The sequence below is a fragment of the Cricetulus griseus genome (genome assembly GCF_003668045.3).
Source record: "Cricetulus griseus strain 17A/GY chromosome 1 unlocalized genomic scaffold, alternate assembly CriGri-PICRH-1.0 chr1_1, whole genome shotgun sequence".
NCBI lineage: Eukaryota > Metazoa > Chordata > Mammalia > Rodentia > Cricetidae > Cricetulus > Cricetulus griseus.
The window spans coordinates 165,732,727-165,753,399 of NW_023276807.1; the positions used below are offsets into that span (position 1 = coordinate 165,732,727).

The window sequence follows — 20,673 nt, forward strand, 5'->3', positions numbered from 1 at the left end:
AGAACAGTGGCACTAGGGCAATATACAAAACAGCTACAGATTTGTGGGCAGTATTACTATAAACTAATGGCCTAAGACCATGCAGAGCTGGGGAGGTTGGTTCACACTGTAACTCAGCTCCTGGGAGGCCGAGGCACGATCACACAGTTTAGGTCAGCTTCAACTACACGGCTCTAGAGATCTGATTCCCAGAACTGTAAACAAAACCCAGGTAACAGAACTGACACAGCAAGCAGACATTTCAAAATACACTGCTTAAAATGGACAACAATCAAACCTCAGTGTACATATACAACATACATAGACACAGAAAAGGAATAGGAAATTTCAAATAGCCAAAGAGAATACCTTACTAGTTTGCTGTAATAAAACTAAAGTTACACGAAACATTAGACTCTTTACAAACACATATTTCTAAACTTGAGACAAAGGGAAAATGTGTAACTAATATTTACAAATATTTTAAAGTGGATATTATATGTAAAATTTGTGCCAGCAAGTAAGTGTCTTTGTTTTGTTTCCCATTACTTGATGAATACTCTGACACGCATGTACATACACACGAGTAAAGGAAAAAGCACACAGTGGGTACCCAGAGAACACAACCTCCACTTGCACTGTTTGGGAGCCTCTAATGCTCACTGCTAATAACTCAGGTGGGGGAGCATCCTGCACTGAGGTTTTCTTTTTGGAGCAGAACTGTCCACCCATGTAGGGCAATTCCATTCAAACTTTTAAAATTATATTTTAAGATTAGTTGCATAGTGGGTTTGCATAAGGTATTTTCATATTTCCGTTTTGGTTAATTCCCCCACTACCCCTCTCCCTTTTCTCCCCTCCACACCCTGTCCAATCCCCACTTCGTCTATGAACCTCCAGTGCATTCCCCTCCTCTTTTATATTGCATGTAGTCTACCGTGCTCATCTATGAACCTGCAGTACACTCCCTCTTTTATATTACATGTATTCTGCTATGCCTCCACTTAAAGTTTTTAACTATGAGATGATAAGCTTCCACAGGCTTTTCATAATCCTTCCATTGGGTTAGCTTCCCCGCTTCAATTTCTTCCATGTCCATGTGCCTCTCTCCTGCTTAAACAGATTTACCTGTTATCTACCCCTTAAATCCTGGTATGAGAATCCACTGAAACATTCCTCGACAACATAACATGAATAGATACTAAATACTTTCTTTTTTGTCAGACATAAACAGAAGCAACAAAGTAAATTCTCAATTTTGTCAGTTACAAAATCATTTTGTACACTTCAACAATGTCTTATGTAGGCATTTAACAGCACTGTAAGTTCACAGTTCACCTGGAAATTAAGGAAATGAATGATACTCCTTAGAAGTTAAACAGAACATCTACTTAAACATCAAAAAAAAAAAAAAACAACTAGTTACATAAAACAGTGAAAAGACAAAGACAATGCTAATTTGTTTAGAAAGTCAGTGTCAATACAGTACAGTGTGGCTTTAGTGACCAAACGGGGGGAGCCACACAGAGAGGAGCCTAGACATGTGTCTTGAAGAAACAATACACAAGAGACTGGGTTCAGTGCAACAGTCCCAGCTTCATGGGAGGTGGAGGCAAGTGCATCACTTGAACCCTAGTTTTCAAGGCCAGCGTGTGTGTGTGTGTGTGTGTGTGTGTGTGTGTGTGTGTGTGTGTGTGTGTGTGTGTGTGTGTGTGTGTGTGTTCATTCCTGCTAGGTGATGGTGGTCCACACCTTTAATCCCAGCACTCAGGAGGCAGAGGCAGGTGGATCTCTCTGAGTATGAGGTCAGCCTGGTCCACAGAGTGAGTTCCAGGACAGCCAGGGTTACATAGAAACCCTGTATTAAAATTTTTCCCGGTGCATTTTCCACCCATAATCTCCATATTCTAGCTGTTTCACAGCATTTTTTGGTAGGTGCTGCTCCCACCTGAGGTGAATGTGAGGAGTCTCACCAGAGGTCACCCCTCATTTCTGTGCACGCCCTCGTCATCTAAGCATGCATTCCTCGTTCCCTATTCATACCTTAAAGCGTATCTTCTTTTTCTAACCTATAGAGAGACTACCTACTGACCCTGTTTGTTTTCTTCTGCTGTTGTCAGCCCCTTCAGGCTATGCTTCTGACTGCCAATGTTCCCTTTATCTCACATTCTTTTATGAGTACCTCATATTTCACAGGGGCAAGAGTACAGGCAGCATGTTAGATGACCTCTGTCTATTAAAAATCAGAAATGGAAGTACACACAAACTCTCTACGTATAACAGAATGCTACATAGAAGAGTCTGCTAAGAGAAATATTTTAAATAATCAAATGATATATTAAGATCCTTAGCCCTGACAATAAAAACATGCATGCCAGTAACCACAAGTGTCCAGCAATCTACTAGATGAGAAACTGACAGCAGCCACGTTTCAAGCCGTCCTTCACATTCAGCTAGATGTAGCTAGTCTGCCAAGTGTGATGGTTAAATGCTCTGAGGGCTGGCTGAAATACAGTTGGCTATACTAGAGAACACTGACCCAGCAGAACCTGCTCAGAGGCTTACACTAGCAAGCCACCGAGTGCTGCTTAACCTCCCTGAGATGCTGGCTCTGGAATTCAAGTTGCCATTCCTCCCGCTTCAGACCCAAGTGCTCCTCTGCCTCCTGAGAAAAGGAGCACAGCACAACAGGCCATGAGTTAAGATGCTACGGTGTCGAGAACAGGTGGGTAGACTCTAAGAGTAAAAAGACTGCTGCCTTGAAGATGGAAGGCAAATCATCCTAGACACCTTCCTAATGCAAGATACTCGGTTACTGCTTGTCCCACGATATAAAATGCCTGTGGTGGGAACAACTAATGAGAAAGCCTGATGTGATATTCTCCTGTCTTTCTGCTGCTTGCTATTTAGTCTTTTATTCCCACTTGCTGGATACTTAGACACAGAAACCACAGCTATCATGAACCATATAAAACAACCTGAGAATAGGGGGGGGGGAAGTAGCCTAATATGTGGACCTTAAGGTTTGCTGGATGAAAGGCAATGATGCCAGTTTGAGCACTTGGGTTTGTTTTGGTTTGATATGTCTGGTAGGCACTGGGCCAGAGTTCACATCCCCATTACTCACATGAATGCCAGGTAGGTGAAGCGACCTGACTATAATTCCAGCTCTTTGGAAATAAGAAGGGGATGTCAGGGGCAGGCCAGATGTATAGATGAGCTCTGGATTCTACTGAGAGTCTACCTCAGTGAGTAAGATGGACAGCAATCTAGAAAGTCTTTGATGTTAATCTTGTAACCACATATGAATGGGAACACGTGTACACGTGCCCATACAAATGTACCACACATATATACACATAAAAAACAGTAAAGAGGAGTTATGTCACAGTGGGATTATCAATATGCTGGGCTTCAGAATATTTGTAGAAATATCCAATTACGTTTCAATAAATACATTGCGAGATATTAAATAATGAGAAGAACTAGTATCCATTTTCTGTTTTTACCAACAATGTACTTTATTGACAAACTTAAACTAATCATCAAACTATACTGCATAAAAGGCTTCTGTAAAAATGCATTCATTTCCTGATAATAAATAAATCCAGCTTTGTACAATTAGAAAAACCAAGACAGTGACAAATAACAAAATAAGAAGAAAATGGGTCCTGGGACCAAAACCCAGCAACAAAGCTGAAGAACAAAGATAAAGGAACCTTTAGATTTCCTCCCTAGGTGGTCACAAATTCATACAATTCCTTTTCAAACTCTCTCAATGGGGCACTAGACTAAAGTGTTACTAAGCTGTTACTAAGACATTTTGCATGAGATGGGAGAAAAAGAAAACAACAGCCCTAACAGCCACTACACTTGGCGAGGGAGCCAGCATGGTTGCCTTCTAAAACTCCAAATAGAAATGAAGGGCTTCTTTCAGACACAGGTTTCAAGAATGTCACAGAAACACACATTTTCCCACTTTGTAAATACCCAAGAACTGAAAGTCATTGTCTAGAGACACAAGGCAAACATAATTCATCAGCACCATGTAAAGTGATCCTCAAGGGAACAGGCCCCAAGTCCCCACATTGATGAGCAGACTTATCCCTCCTGGGAAAAATCTACTGCCTGAAGTCATATCTTCAGGAAAAAAAACAGATAAAAGTCAATAAATTACATTTTATTCATCAAAATAAACAGTTATTTTAAGGTTTGGCACTACATGAAATGTTTTTCAGAACAAGAACGGGTTCAGAGATAGCCTACTTCCTGCCTACTTCATTATTTCTAGAGCAGGAAATGCCACGCGCACTTAGTGCTATGACTAACATTTCTCCAGCTATCAGTCCACAAGGTGAACTTACTTAGTATACAACAGCTGACATTCAACAGGACAGTATTGACAGTCACAATCAAAATGCTGGCTGTCTTCCCATCCATCACCTGTGGTTGCATTGTTGCTGCTGGGACTTAAATCACATGCAGTCAACCACATTAGTGGACCCATGACCTACATCTCGGATCTGGCTGGTTAAACAGTCACACACGGCTACACCGGCACCAGCTCTGCAGTGAGACACAGGTCCAACCAGCTCCCACCTGGAAAGGCAGAAGAAGACAGTCACCTCAGAGCATAGGGATCCTAACCAAAGACAACTTGGGCTAAAGTATAAGAACAGTGATGCTGGAAATTTTATTTCGTTATGCTACTAAACACGCTCCATTTTATTAGTAACTGCTAACCTTTCACCGTGCTAGTTTATGCACTGGACTTTATCTTAAGCATGCATGGACAGGGGAAGCAGAGCTATACACGTCAAGTTTGATTCTACCTGTGGTCTCAGGTATCCACCCAAGGAGGTTGATCCCAGAAGATAATCTGAGAGCTCAGCCTTAATACTGTGGAGTGATGAGGTCCGCAGGAGAGGAAGAGTGTGTTACTTACTTATTCAGCACTGGATCAAATGCTTCCACTGTGTTGAGGTATGCATTGCCATTATGACCACCAACGGCAAAGATTTTGCCCATCACTGTTGCGATCCCTACTCCACCTCTGGGAGTGGTAAGTGCTGCCACATAATCCCACTTGTTGCTTCGAGGGTCATACCGCTCAACGGAGCTCAAAGGGGAGTTATCATCAAAACCACCTATGAAAGAAACATCATTAAAATGGAATTGCATTTCACAAAAACTGACAACTAAATCTCAATTCAACAGCATATAATACTCAAGCTTTTTCTGAGCCTCGTAGAGCACATTCCTTTAATCCCAGCACTTAGGAGGCAGAGGCAGGCCCTACAAATCCCTGAGTTTGAGTCCAGCCTGCTCTACATAGTGAGTTTCAGGACAGCCAGGACTATGTAGAGTTGACCCTGTCTCAAACAAACAAACAAACAAAAAACAAAACAAAAAAACAAAACCCTCAAGATTTTTTGTTTGTTTTGTTTTCTGAGACAGGGTTTCTCTGTGTAGCCTTGGCTGTTCTGGAACTCAAGCTATAGACAAGGCTGGTCTTGAACTCACAGAGATCCACCTGTCTCTGCCTCCTGAGCACTGGGATTAAAGGCATGTGCCACCACTGCATGCTTTTAAAGCTATTTTAGAATGATTTACAGACAACAGAAAACAATTACCCTAACAGCTAGCTACCACCAACTACAGTTTTCTATAATTCATCTCTATTTAGTCAGCATTGTACTTTAGCAGTAGGCGTGGATCCTTTTTTCTCTTGGTTTTGAGAATGGGTTTCAAAACCTGAGAAGCCTGAGCCTCCTCAGTGCTGGGATTGTGGGTGTATAACACCATGTCTGGATTTAAAGTCTCAAAGGGAAAAGGAGCAGGAGTTGCTGTAGAAAAGTAGATTTATGGGGAGAGATTGACATTTCATAATCTGGCCTGAGATTCCTAGGAGCAAGCAGGATGGGGCTTTCCTCTCTGTGTGCCATCTAAGTAGCAGGGAGGCCTGAGACATACTAAACCTCACCAGAGAAAAGTGCAAGTTTTCCAGAGGTTTTTTGTTTTGTTTTGTTTTGTTTTGCTTTGTTTTTGGAGACAAGGTTTCTTTGTGTAGCTTAGGAGCCTATCCTGGCACTCCTCCGGAGATCAGGCTGGCCTCGAACTCACAGAGATCCGCCTGCCTCTGCCTCCTGAGTGCTGGGATTAAAGGTGTGCGCCACCAACGCCCGGCATTCCAGGGTTCTTCTTAAAACCATTCTTGCCAGCACAACTGCTGAGCTGGTGGGCTATGGCTGAATCCTCATCCATTTTGTCAAAGCCATGTCTTCCTCCTGTCCCATAGTCTGTGGTAAGGTCTTTTCAATAGAGGATGACTTAGCACATTCCCGAGTGATGCCCAGACAGTTACTGTAACCTCCATTCTTTCCAGGTCCCTTCAAGTGAGCAGCAGTCTCTTTAGTGACTCAACCTATTTTCCTGATAGGAGGAAGTATTGCTACTGTGATCATTTCTTTAAAAAATAAGGTCAGCTTAACTGGCTTTGGGTACATGAGAGTGGGAGAGCAAGCAGGCCCTGAACCTCAGCAACTGTAGCACTTGGGATAGCAGGAGAGTAGGCCCTGAATCTCAGCAACTGCAGCACTTAGGAGAGCAGGCACTATACTTCCACTAGGTAAAACAGAGCTGGCCCTGGTGGTATGGGTGCAGGTGCTGGCCCCTGAAGGTGTTGAGAGCAGGAGAACTGGTCCAGCTCCTTGCTGCCTGCTGTAGAGTGTGAGCTAGCCACAGCAGTGCTGGAGAGCTTGCCCTGGTGGTGTCAATGAGGGAAAGCTGGCGGGTTGACCAACCCAGCTATCACCCAAGCCCAGAACCAGGGCTATGAGTTGGCCCACCCCAGCATGGTCTGCTAGAACATGAAAAAGGGTCGGTCCCGCAGATCCAAAGCAGCAGGATCTCTATGACACAGAACAGCAACAGGACATCCCAAGAGGAGTCCCAGTGAGAACCTAGTATCAAGAGTGTAGCACAAGCCAGAGGCCTCTAACCAGACCAATGACGCATTGCAATGAACACTTACAAGTAAAGATGCATAGTCTAAAGGGTACACGGTGTGACTCTGTCACACTACAGGTCCACACTGAGGCTTTTTTCTTTTTTGTATGTTTGTCTGTTTTAATTTTTTTGGGGGGTGGGTGGGGGGAAGGAGAGGTTGCAAGGGCAGAGGACAGACATGAAGGTTTAGGATCAGGATGCATGGTGTGAAATCCATAAAGAATCAATAAAGTCTAAAAAGGGATCAGCTTTAAAAAATCAAGTAAAATATTTCTTTTTGATATTTTGTTTGGTTTTGGTTTTTGTTTGTGTGCGTGTGCTTTTTTTTGTTTTTGTTTTTGTTTTGTTTTGTTTTATTTTTTTTGATACAGGGTTTCTCTGTTGTAGCTTAAGCTGTCCTGGAATTCACTTAGAGATATCCACCTCTGCCTCCTGAGTGCTAGGATTAAAGGCATGTGCTACCCCTACCCAGCCAATTAAACCTCTTCAACAGGTTAATTTTATTATATCAATTAAAATGAAATAAATTCACTAATTTTATATACATAACCAGATGTATTTTGAGCAAATGCACATCGCAGTCTCATCACAACTATAATTCTTTTCCTTGTAATAAAATGTAGTTACTGCTCATGTTAATGTGGTTAGGTTTTTAGAGTTACATTCTCTGTAACCTTTTTTTTTTTTTTTTTTTACTGCTCCATGTAACCCTCCCTAGGTAATAAGAAAGAATCAGTGCTGAGGACGTAGCTCAACAGTAAAGTCCTTGCCTAGCAAAGGGATGAAGGAAAAAGTCAAGGCAGAGACAAGGCAGGTGCAGTCAGGCTGTTACTCATGCCTGCACAACATACTGCTGTTATTCACATTGGTTGTACCTGCGGGATGTGGATGTCCAAGAGGTTGTGTGTCGTAGTTCTCAGTGCTCACGATTGAAACTGAGCCTGCATCTAGGCAAAAGCTTTACCACTGAGCTGTCCCAGTTCCCAAGAGGGTTGCTTTAATGTTCAATCTGAGATGTTCTTTTTAGCTATAAAGATCCCAAAGACTTAATAAGTAGCAGCAAAGTGACACTCCTGTGGCCATGTCACACATGGTGGTGACCTGTCTATGGTTAGTCTGGAGGTGTGACCATATACTGTAAGAACTCTGGTTTCCACACACTCAAATTCAACCTCTACTTTTATCACTGTCTAGGCATGCCACTGTCTCTGCAAATGACTACAGTGTTAAGGAGGTGAGGTTGAGGTTAACTGTTATTTCCCATCTTTTTCATGCAAGAGCACAGAAAGACTCAGCATTGCTTCTACTTGCAAATGTTGAACACTAATAACAACCCACTCTTCTACAAAGAGCTATAAATTACATAACCCAACAGAACACTTTGGTGTCCAGGATGCAACGGCCTCTCTGTAAGGAAGATTACTAATTACAAAAAAGCAAGGCCTGTGCTGCGCACACTGGAGATGCTTAGGCTGCACTGTCTCTAACTCCTGACAGTTCTGATGGGGCATTCTCATCCTGGTTCACAGTTCAGTTATGGAAGACCAAGCTGCCTCCTTTCCATCCATCTGGATTGTTCCTGTGCATGCCAGGAATCTGAGAGAGCACAGCTAGCTCTGGAAGTCCTTCTAATTCAGCTCTTCAGCAGTCAAAAACCAACAGAAAAACTAACACATACTTCACAGGGAAACGCCACTGGCTTTCTTGAAATTGTAATTTGCTTTGAAACTAAGTAGAAGGAAAACAGGTCTTTGGGCCTTTTAGGGTTGGTTTTAGCAAAGTGCCTTTAATTTATGTTTCTACACTTACAAATATATGTCTCATTCAAATGCCATCCCTACTTTAGATATAATCTGAGTTTTGCTTTTTGAATTTTTGTTATTTTGAGACAGGGTCTCACTGTATGGCCCTGGATTGCCTGGACCTCACTATGCAGATCAAGGCGACCTCAAACTCAGAGAGATCCACCTGCTTCTGCCTCCTGAGTGCTGAGATTAAAGGTGTGCATCTGCCACCACATCAGGCAGAAGTTTTAACAATGAAAATTTAAATCAAGAAGCATTAATGTCAACTTTAAGGACTCAAAAGCACATCTCAGGACTGATTCTCCAAAAGATTACAAGTGATAATCATTTGTCACTGGGTTACTTTAAGGCATTTATCATCATGTCCCTTGATATGTTAAATTAGACAGATGGCATGGACTCACCAACAACATACAAGCAACCATGGAGTTCACTAACGCCATTGCCTGCTCTTCGTTGACCCATTTCCTTGACTTCTATCCACTTATCCAGATGGGGATGATACCTTTCTACACTGGACAAGGAGGCCACTCCGTCATTGCCGCCCACTGCATAAACATGGTTCTGAAGGAAGGAAAACATGCATCAGATTTTAAAGGGTTTATCCGCAGCCTAACAGCTGGGCAGAATGTGGGGAAGTCCGTGTTTCCTGAGCAGTTTGGTGTATAGTCAATCCTGTAACAGCTGATGTCAATCAGTCCACATTGACAGTGGATGTGATTGGTGCCTCTCCATGGGAAGTGGCTGTATAACTTACCACTAAAGCCACAGAGCCAACGCCTCCACGGGGAGTGTTCATTGGTGCCACTGTACTCCACTGGTCAGATTCAATGTCATATCTCTCCACATCACTGAAGCAAGTATTGTCATCTAACCCTCCAATTGCATATATTGGGCCCCCTAAGGAGGCCAAAGCAATTCCTCGCCTGCAAAGAAACAGTAAAGCATCCTTTGTTTCAGGAAAAAGAAGAAAACTGTAGCAATGTAAACCACTTCTGAGGATAACCAAACTGTGTGGCTTTCCTCCAGTGTTTTAGTGTGTTAACTTTTCTGAGCAGGTGCCCAGGTCCCATGACTCAGTACAGCGCCTGGCCTACACAGACCACTGGAAACTTGGGTCAAGCTCTGCTTTTCTTTCTTTCTTTTTTTTTTTTTCCTGGGGGTTGAGCCCAGAGCCTTGCATCTATCAGGAATGCATTCAACCCCTGAGCTACATGCTAAGCCTAAACTCAGAACAAATAATACAAAACCCAGCAAAACAGTATAAAGAAACCCAAAGTGTTGAACACCAAATAGACAATTACATAACTGAGGAGTTAATGGGTTGATAAGAGAGCAGTCTGCTGTGGACTCAAAAGGCCAACTCCAGTTCGGAACCCACCAGCTCTTGTATTACATTAACACACAGTCCAAAGGACATTCACGTTCCTGCCACAGGCTTTCTATGCACTGCTTCACTTCTCAAGAGCGTTTGTTTCCTTTGAAAGGAAGACTTCACCCCTACTCAAAGTTACCTCACTGCTATATGAACAATAAAAAAGGACACATTATAGCCACCAAAGGCTGAGCTATTCTAAACTGCTACAGTAGCCTTAGAGGCCTCTGAGGATAAACCCTTCACCTAAAGTTGGCTTTGGATCCCACCTCCCATTTCCCTGATAACACTAGAAGAGTAAAGTCTGCTTTGCCACACCTTAAGCTTCTTGGTCTGCAATGCTCTAGTCCCAGTGGACACATGCAACACGGCAAATAAAAGGACCCTGTACAGATATTGGGGTTCAAGCTGAAGATCAGGGAAGCAAAGCAGCCAAGCTACTAGAGAGCGCTTACCTCTAACAGGGCCGGGCTGTCAATGTGGCTAGAGAATGAATGTCTTATACTGAGACCTTGCTCCTGTCTTTTCTCAGGAATCCTGGGATTAAAGGCTTGTGACCCCAAGCGCTGAGATCAATTTCGTGTAGTCAGTGTGGCCTTGAACTCACAGAGATGCATCTACCTCTATCCTGAATCCTAGGATTAAAGGGGTGTGCCACCACCTCCTAGCTTCTGGCTGCTGGGATTAAAGGTGTGTGCTTGGCTTCTATGGCTTGTGGCTGACTTTGCTTTCTGAATCCTCAGGAAAGCTTTAATAAATCATAAATAATATATCAACATGGATACACACATTCATCTACTGTCACACAGCATGTTCTTGGCTGTATTCCTAATTGGTTAGTCTTTCCTTAATGTAGCCTAGGCGATTATCCCTATGTTTACATCATTCAACTTTTTGTGCATCCCTGGATACACTTTATTTTCAAATTATAAACATATTTTTCTGTATATACATATTACATTAAATGCAAAACATGCACCTAAAGTAAATGTTTAAAAGTTGATAGAAACCAGGATAAAGAACAGCACTGCTCTCATCATATGGAGAGTACAACATAAACAGCAGTATCACTGTAATCCCCCCTGAACCCCCTTCTGTTCTCTGAATGTGGGCAACTATTCTGTTAACACTCTATCCTACCGCTTTAATGTAGGACACTGTAGTGTGAACACTCTATCCCATCCCTTTAATGTAGGACAGTATAGTGTGAACACTCTATCCCATCCCTTTAATGTAGGACACTGTAGTGTGAACACTATCCCATCCCTTTAATGTAGGACAGTGTAGTGTGAACACTCTATCCCATCCCTTTAATGTAGGACACTGTAGTGTGAACACTATCCCATCCCTTTAATGTAGGACACTGTAGTGTGAACACTATCCCATCCCTTTAATGTAGGACACTGTAGTGTGAACACTCTATCCCATCCCTTTAATGTAGGACACTGTAGTGTGAACACTAACTCATCCCTTTAATGTAGGACACTGTAGTGTGAATGGTCTATGTCTCACACTTGCACAAGCCAACTACTTTACTCTGCACAAAACATCCACACACCCAATCTCCCACCTCACAGTCCTGTTATAACGGACATAATTTAGGTTTAATATCTACCCTCATTTGACACTTTTTAGAGACATTTGTCTACAGAATACTTTGTCTGCTTGGTTTTGCTGCTGCTGGCTGTCACTTTGTGGTGCTGGGGAATTCCACTCAGGACCACAAGCACATTAAGTAAGCACTGTGTCACAGAGCTATGTCCCCAAGCCTACTGACTTTCTGAATCCTGTTTTGGTGACATGATTTTAGTTGCTCTTTCATCTCAGGATGTTCGAAGTTACAATTCAAATTATTAATAAAAATTTACAAGAGGCTTAATTACTGAATCATGTAAATAACAATTTCCCCTTCAGACAATCAAAATATAATTCAATTTATTATAGATAGGAACTTAATATATCTTAAAATCAGCAATGAAAACAGAAATTGAGAGAACTATTTTGTTAAGATAATAATAAGCCTTAGTCCTAGTTAGTATCATATTTAAGAGAAACACTACATGCACTTTGATTAAGGTCAGGAACAAGATAAAAATATGTGTTTCAATTTCTATTTATACAGTATCAAACTACCAGCTAATAAAGGAGGTATGTGAAATAAATTAAAAACCTAAGAATGTATGAGGAGGGGCTGAAGGGATGGCTCAGTGGTCAAAGGCACTTGCTGCTCCTGTGGAGGACTGGAGTTTGATTTCTGCCAGTCCTGTTAACCTGCTCACAGACAACTGTAACTCTAGCTCCAGAGGATCTAATGCACTCTCTGGCTTCAGTTGGCACTTGATTGCATGCATGCACACACACACTGCATTGGGAAATTGGCAAAAGCTGACAGCATCACATCAATGCTTATCTCTGACATGCTGTGAGATGTTAAGGTACAGGATACATGGATATACATTGGCATGACTGGAACTTCAAGCCAGGAAACCCTTTGCTCTAGAGGGCTGCCCTCCAGCATTGGAGGGTGTTCAGCAGCATCCCTGACCAATTCCTGTGAGATACTAGCAGTAAACTGTCTGGCAGAGGAGGTAATGTGATCTTCAGCTGAGAATACCTGATACCTATAACTCTACATTTTCTTGCATAGCAAGGGTGAGGACTGTCTGCATGACATGAGATCCTGTCTTGACACAACACAACCAAGCAAAACACCAAGGGCTGTGGAGGTGGCTTGGGCAGATAAAGGCACTTGCCACTGGGCTTGATGACCTGAGTCTGACCCATGATGGAAGGAGAACCGACTCCTGTGAGCTTTCCCTGACCTCCAAATGTGCACCCCTGGTGCAGGCGTGACATGCACCTCCCTTCTCCTCAGCCAAAAAAATTCTTTTTGAATGCAAAAAGAATTTTAAATAAAATTAAACAAAACAAACCAACAACAACAAAAAGGAATGCCACCTATTTGCAACTTTTCTGGAAAAAAAAAAAACTAAAGTCATTTCAAATACAAAGTATTGAAAAGAGCAGCAAGGCTTCCTACAGAAGACCATGGCTGCCATAACAGGAACTAAAAGTCAAGTCCATTCAAACCAATTTCAAAGTGTGTGAACGGTTGTGAGCTGCTCAGTGTGGGTGCTGCAAACAGAACTCAAAACCTCGGGAAGAACAGCCCACATCTTAACTGCTGAGCCATCTCTCCATATCCTTATGACTCCATTCATTTTTTAAAAAAGATTTATTTATTCTATGTGCATTGGAGTTTTGCCTCTGTGTATGTCTGTGTGAGGGTGTCGGATCCACTAGAACTAGAGTTACAGAAAGATGTGAGCCACCATGTGGGTACTGGGAATTGAACCCAGGTCCTCTGGAAGAGCAGCCAGTGCTCTTAGCCACTGAGTCATCTCTCCAGCCCCCTATGATTCCATTCTTAAATCCAAAAACTTGTGACAAAGCATTGCTTTGGATGCTTTCACTGGGTTTGAGAAGAATAAGTTTCTAAAAATAGAAAAAGCTTCAAAATACGATTTTTCAGTTGTTTTTTTAACTTAACATTATCAATTCACTAGGAATCCCCATGGTGACCTACCTCTTGGTGTTCATTGATGCCTTCATCATCCACTTATTAGTGAGAGGATCAAACATCTCCATGCTTCCTAAGTGTTCATTGCCATCATGCCCACCCACTGCATACACTTTACCTGTCAAATAAAGAAGTATTTATTTGATTCCCAAGTGATACCAATGTCATTTATATGTAAACAATACATAACTAGAATGTCATGATAAAGTAACTTTTTTTTTTCAGACAGGGTTTCTCTATGGCTTTGGAGCTCTTGTAGACCAGCCTGGTTTCAAGCTCACAGAGATCTGCCTGCCTCTGCCTCCTGAGTGCTGGGATTAAAGGTGTGTGCCACCACCGTATGGCAATAAATTAACTTTTAACATTATTTTCTGTTCAACATTGAATTGGTGTCATCATGAGGAAGTGAAAATCAGTGTAAGCTATCACTAAACATGCCCTGTGGGAAACGCTATAATGCTTTCAAATGCCATTCTTGGGTTTCATCGATTTTTATTAAATAGCAAATGAAATCATTAATTTTGCCTTCAAAACAGGTCAATAAAATGGAAAAAGGCTAGTAACATAAGGAAAATACAAAATAATCACCTTTTATCTTAGTGAAAAACAAAAAGCATACAGAAAGTGAGAAGGCCGTGGTCTATCACCGAGCTATAGCCTCAGGACAAGCCTCAGTGTCTTCCTGCACTGTATAGTTATGGAAACTAGATTTTAAATCATTACTAAAAATTAATTAATTGAAGAACCATAGAAAAATTATCAGAAAGATTTTAAGAATCACCTTTTCCTCATTCTATAAGAGGACAAATTTTTCAGAAAACACTGGCTCGGGGATAGCTCAGCAGTTAAGAGTGCTTGGTGCTCTTGCAGACAAGCCAACACCACCACACTGAGGCTCAAAACTGTTCGGAACTCCAGTTTCAGTGAAATCTGATGCTGTCTTCTGGCCTCTTCTTGCACTAGGTATACACATGGTGCACATCCACAATGCAGGTAGATAGTCATACACAAAATAAAAATAGCTGGGCAGTAGTGATGCACACCTTTAACCCCAGAACTCGGGAGGCAGAGGCAGGAAGATCTCTATGACTTCGAGGTCAGTCTGATCTACAGAGTGGGTTCTAGGACAGCCAGGGCTACACAGAGAAATCCTGCCCCAGGAAACTGAATAAATAAATAAATCTCTTAAATATATATAAAAATAACATAGGAGCTGGGAATGCAGCTCCGTTGGCAGAGTTCTTGCTCTGGGACAGCTCCCAGCACTGTGTAAACTAGATGTGCTGGTACACACCTGTGATCCCAGCCCATGAGGTAGAAGCAGGAGAGTCAGAAGCTCAAGGTCAGCCTCAGGTACATAGTGAGTTCCAGGACACAAGGGACTGTCTCTTAATAAAAAACGAAACTGATGTAGAACTAAGGATTATAAGCATGTGCCACCATGCCCAGCCATACGAATTTGGCTTTCCAGCTACTTATTTTTAAATTTATATACTAACATGCTAATTTATATACCGATTTGCTAGTTTATGTACCAATATGCTAATTTCCACACCAACATGCCAAGCATTTGTGGAAAGAGGCAAGCAAATGACCACCACTCCAATATTTCATCAATAAATTACTTCACAATGAATATGTTTTTCTATAAAAAGAAAATCTCAAGCTCATGTAATTAAGAAAGGCACCATGGTTTTACGACATCAACTTCAGCAACAGACCCACCTTCCACAGAGATCACACCCACATGTCGCCTTCGACTATTCATTTCTGGTCCAAAGAACCAACTGTTTTTGTTGATAGAATAGCATTCAATACTTCGGAAGGGGTCGCCAGATCCACCTCGGCCACCTACACAGAACAGTACACCTGAAGGCAAAGCCACAGACACACATTAGTACCATGGCTTTTTTTTTTTTCTTTAAATGGATTCCTATTTTATTCCCCAAAGAGGAAAAAAGGACTGAGAAGTTCCTATTGGCTTCGCCCATCTGCCTTCCCTTCTCAACTTCCTCTTCTCACGTGTTGGGGACATGCATAAGTACCATGGCTTTTAAAGCTTTATTTTTTAATTTTTTATTTAAATTAGAAACAAGCTTGTTTTACATGTCAATCCCTCTCCCTCCCCTCCTTCCCTTCCCCCCACTAACCCCCCTCCCATTATCTTTCTGCTCCCCAGGGAGAGTGAGGCCTTCCATGGGGGATCTTCAAAGTCTGTCATATCATTTTTGGAGCAGAGCCTAGGCCCTCCCTTGTGTATAGGGATAAATACCAGAGGCCCCATGGACTGCCCAGGTTTCCTAACTGACACCCATGTTCAGGGAGCCTAGTTCGGTCCTATGCTGGTTTCTGAGCTGTCAGTCTGGTGTCCATGAGCTCCCCCTTGTTCAGATCAGCTGTTTCTGTGGGTTTCTCCAGCCTGGTCTTGACCCCTTTGCTCATCACTCCTCCCTCTCTGCAACTGGATTCCAGGAATTCAGCTTAGTGTAAAGCTTTCTTTTTATTTAGTGTGAATTAAATTTCACTAATTAAGTCAAATTCTGAGTAGTGTTTGTTTTTATAAGGATGAGTTATGAAATCTAGTTTCCTTCTGCCGCCTCTCCTTGAACTCTTCAAAGAACATGATTCATCAGCTATCTATCCTTTTTTATATATCCTCACTCACTACAAGTGTCAGAATCAATAACTTATTTTGCTTTAGGGAAAAAGGCAAGTGTATTCACATAAGGCCACTGCAGAGCTGTCTGCCTCAGTCACCTCTAATGTTTCCCTACTGAACACAGAGTTAAATACATTTGTTTCCTGTTGGGAAATATCCTTTCTTTGGTGCCTGTGACATCCAGGCCTTCTTCCTGTTTTCACGGTCCACCCACTGCCTACTCACCACTTATTATAGGCTTAGAAAAGGAAGTGGCACTATTAGGATGTGTGGCCTTGAGTGGGTGTGGCCTTGTTGGAGTAGGTGTGGCCTTATTAGAGGAAATGTATCACTGGGAGGTGGGCTTTGGGTTTTCAAATGTTCAAGCCAGGCCAAGTGTCATTCTCTGTACTGCACGTGATGTAGAATTTCAGCTACTCCTCCAGCACCATGTCTGCCTGCATGCTGTCATGCTCCTGGACATGACCATGATGGGCTAAACTGCTGTGGGAATGATCCTTCTGTATGCTGTGAATATGTGTTGTTCTCACAGTTGATAATAAAAGCTAAATTGGCCTGTAACAGAATAAATCTAGGCTGGAAAGTAAAATGGAAAGAGAGGGAGGAAAAACAAAAAACAAAACAAAACAAAACAAAAACCAAAAAACCTCTGAACTGTAAGCCAGCCCCAATTAAATGTTTTCCTTTATGAGAGTTGCCATGGTCATGGTGTCTCTTCACAGCAATAAAACCCCAATAAGGACAATCTGATAAAAGACTATTTCAATACTCTCCCATAGGCTCTACCCTAAAAAGTTCAGCAAATGCTCTGAATTGAAAAAAAAATGATTAGGATGTCTTATTTTATATCTATTTACCACAACTGGAAGAAAAGCAACTTTAATGTGACTTGGAATCAACTGAAGGTATAAAGCACAGATCTCTGGTTCAGTCATCTGTGGAAAGGTTTAAGGACTGTATTTCTAACAGGCTCCTGTAGTGACTGTTTTCATCACACTCTGAGGAGCACTGAGTGCCTTCAAGGTAAAGCCCTAAGACTAGAGACACACTCAGGGTTAGAATGCTTATTTGAGGGCTGGGATTCATCCCCAGGACTGCAAGAAAAAAAATGACACCATTAGCACAGCATAAACACCCTCCAGTCTAACCCTACCAGGAGGTCAAGCTCCTACACATGCATCAGTGCCCATCCGTGGTGCTCCCACAGCACTTTTGGGACCTATCACTTACACATGATTGAAATACCCATATGCTGACAACTGCCACCCTAAACTAGAGTACAACTGAGACAGTGAGCATTACACACTAACTAGACAGTGCCTGGCATGTGCTCTGCACTCTGGGGAGGTAAAGGGGGCTGAAGAGCATTTCCCTAACTGGTATCCTAAAGTTTATCTGTTTATTACTTAAAACAAAGGCTGAAGTTTCTTTTCTCTTTAAGACTTTTCCTGTCCCTAACAAAGTAGCCACTGCCACCCTTTGCAGCCTACACTTGGTGGTCACACAAAGCACCTGCAATACTCTACTGAATTTATCTGCTCATTTGTCTTTTCACTACACCAGACCATTTCCCCCAACACAGGATGTATGTCTACATTTCCACAGCCTATCCCAGAGCCTGTAAGAGCAGGCATCCAATGTCTGCTGAGTGACTACAGAAATGAATGGGTTTACCCTCCCATGCTACCTCTTACCCTATAGGCAACACTTTGAGTCCTCGAAGCTCAAGTTAGAGGAGACCTGAAAGATCACAGAGTCTGCAAGAGTTAGTTCCAGGACAGGCTCCAAAGCTACACAGGGAAAAGCTGTCTCAAACAAACAAACAAACAAAAATCACACACACACACACACACACACACACACGCACACACACACACACACACACAAGACACTCAGACTGGAATTATGTGACTATTAAGTTTAGGCATACATAACCAGTAGCCCTCAGCTATGTTAAATGCTTTCTGGAAAGTTACTGAAATGAGTAATTTGCTTACCAGCTGTATGCTTCCTTGGGGTAGTCCGGACCGTGTACTCAAAGTCAGGGACAGGCTTGCTGCTCAAATGAAGGTGATAGTTCCTTGCTTCATCCAATAGATCTCTACATTTTAGATTTTGCTTGACAATCTGTTCTTTTGCCACAACACCCATAAGAAAATCAACCGGCAATAATGGCAGACGAACCTAAGATCATGAACAGTTATGTGCAGTTAGAAGTTGAAAAATAATTGTTACACATGCTTTAAAAAACCTAATTATAATCACACTTTGAATATGTCTTCTTCCTGAGTAAAAATATAAATAATTTTGCTTTTGGTAACACCATTAAATTTGAGCATAACTGAGCATGGTGAACTCATCTCTGTAATCCCAGAATATGGGAGGCCGAGACAAAAGGATTCTGAATTTGGGAACAGTCAGTCTAAGCAACAGAGTGAGTACCAGGCTAGTCTGAGCTAGACAGACTCTGTCTCCAAACAACAATAAATTGAAATTAAGTACCCAACGTTTTTAGTTGTTTTGTTTTTTTTTGTTTGTTTGTTTTGTTTTTCTGTTTCATTTTGAGTCAGATTTTAATGCAGCCCAGACTGGTCTCAAAGTTGCTGTGTAGCCAAGGATGCTTGCCAACTCTGCTCCTCCTGCCTCTGTCTCCTCAGTCCTGCAATGGCAGACACACATCACCATGTCTGACTGTGCTGTGCTGTGCTGGGGGTCAGAGGCCAGGGCTTCACTCACGGTAGGCAAGCATTCTGTTCACTGAGCTACATTCCTACCCTGACCCAGGACTTTTAGCAACTACAAAGTTTTAACAAAGCATTGATTTCAGAAAAAGGTAGGTGACTGAAACTGTTCCTCTTCTAAGTAGCTTCATTTCACTTCTCAGTAAACAAAATGAACAAAATGAGGAAGAGGTGGAGGGAGAAGGAGAGGAGTCAAGAGAGAGGGAAAAGGGAACACTCAGGGCACAGACCCTGGAAGGCCTGTTTGTTACCTCCTTATCCAAGGCACCTCAGTACGGTTAAAAACTTTAACAGTCACAGCAGACAATTTCTGAGGTTTCAAAATAAACTTTAGCATTCACAGTGATGCTATGTGTTTTTTTTTTCTTTTCTTTTCCAGAATAGGGTCTATAGGTCTATAGTCGCTAGGAATAACTACACTTTCACTAGGAAAATGACTCATCAAAACTTAGAAACTTCATTACAAAGTAAGATATAAGTTACAGGCAGAGCTGTTTCCTAACACAGTATCCATTACTACTTCACATGGATAATTTAAATATTGGAACTAAAAAGCATTCAAGCACAACAAATCCAGATTACCATTAGTGTAGGAACTGCACAGGATATGAAGAGTTAACTCCAGAGCATTACACCCTTCAGGTAAAGGACAGCACACAGAAATGGCACAACGTGCATTTGGTTCCATGTCACCTGTCTCCACACAGTCCTGCTTCAGCCCTACCTGTGCAAGTGTCTCATCCAGCCATTTAGAATGATGCTGGGGATTGGCAAGAAGCCACTTGATAGCAGCACTGTAGACCTGCTTTTCACTGTCGATGTTGAGGTCGCTGGAGGACAGGAGCTTGTGGAGGTGTTGGGGTGACACACTCACAAAGTCTTCACATTCCACCACTTCAGTAAAGTGTTCACAGGCATACTGGTCTGCCATGTCCATTAGGTCTATTCGGTTGTGACTCTCTGCAAAGGCTCGTACTGCCAGGCAGTTGGAGGGATGGAAATGTAACTTCATGTATTCACAACAAGCTCTGGCCACCAGTTCAACCTGCAGGATACATGCTGCATAGAGGAGAGGCTGGACGTTGTCCACCGTCAAAGTGAGCCGTGAGGAGTACACGAACTTCACCAAGTCCTCCACGGCATCACCATCAAAGTCTCGGATCTCAATCAGCGCCTGCTTGGCTTCAGCCATTTCAGAAAGAAACATGGCTCTGAAGTAGGGGATCACACAAGCCAGCACCAGTTTGTGACAGGAGATCAGCTTTGAGCCAACCTGTTCAAGACAACAAACACACACACTGAGAAGGCAGCCAAGAGCACATGCTGGAGATGAGGACAAAGTTCCCTGCAGCTCTGACTCAGGATCCATTTGAATAATGCAATCCTTCAGCTATTTAGCCTTCAGTCTAAGCCAGTTTCTTAAAGTCAGGTAAGTTTCATTCCAAGTTCACCATGCTGAACTACTGTTTTCTATATTATCTCATATATGAGGATCATTTTGTGAAATAGAAATTTTTAAGATAGAC

General features: G+C 42.3%; 1 protein-coding gene across 1 annotated transcript in view; it reads right to left on the reverse strand.

Annotated features, from left to right (window-relative positions):
- Nucleotides 1–4,143: 4,143 nt before the first annotated feature.
- Nucleotides 4,144–20,673, reverse strand: part of Klhl8 (kelch like family member 8) — a 50,092-nt gene continuing 33,562 nt past the window's right edge. Inside the window, exons 3-10 of the mRNA XM_027388494.2 lie at nucleotides 19,872–20,420; nucleotides 18,404–18,590; nucleotides 15,473–15,616; nucleotides 13,754–13,865; nucleotides 9,550–9,718; nucleotides 9,197–9,356; nucleotides 4,925–5,126; nucleotides 4,144–4,578 (exon numbers count right to left, since the gene is read on the reverse strand). Of these exons, the coding sequence (XP_027244295.1) occupies nucleotides 4,455–4,578; nucleotides 4,925–5,126; nucleotides 9,197–9,356; nucleotides 9,550–9,718; nucleotides 13,754–13,865; nucleotides 15,473–15,616; nucleotides 18,404–18,590; nucleotides 19,872–20,420 (1,647 nt within the window). The 3' untranslated portion in view covers nucleotides 4,144–4,454. The remainder of the gene's footprint in view (nucleotides 4,579–4,924; nucleotides 5,127–9,196; nucleotides 9,357–9,549; nucleotides 9,719–13,753; nucleotides 13,866–15,472; nucleotides 15,617–18,403; nucleotides 18,591–19,871; nucleotides 20,421–20,673) is intronic.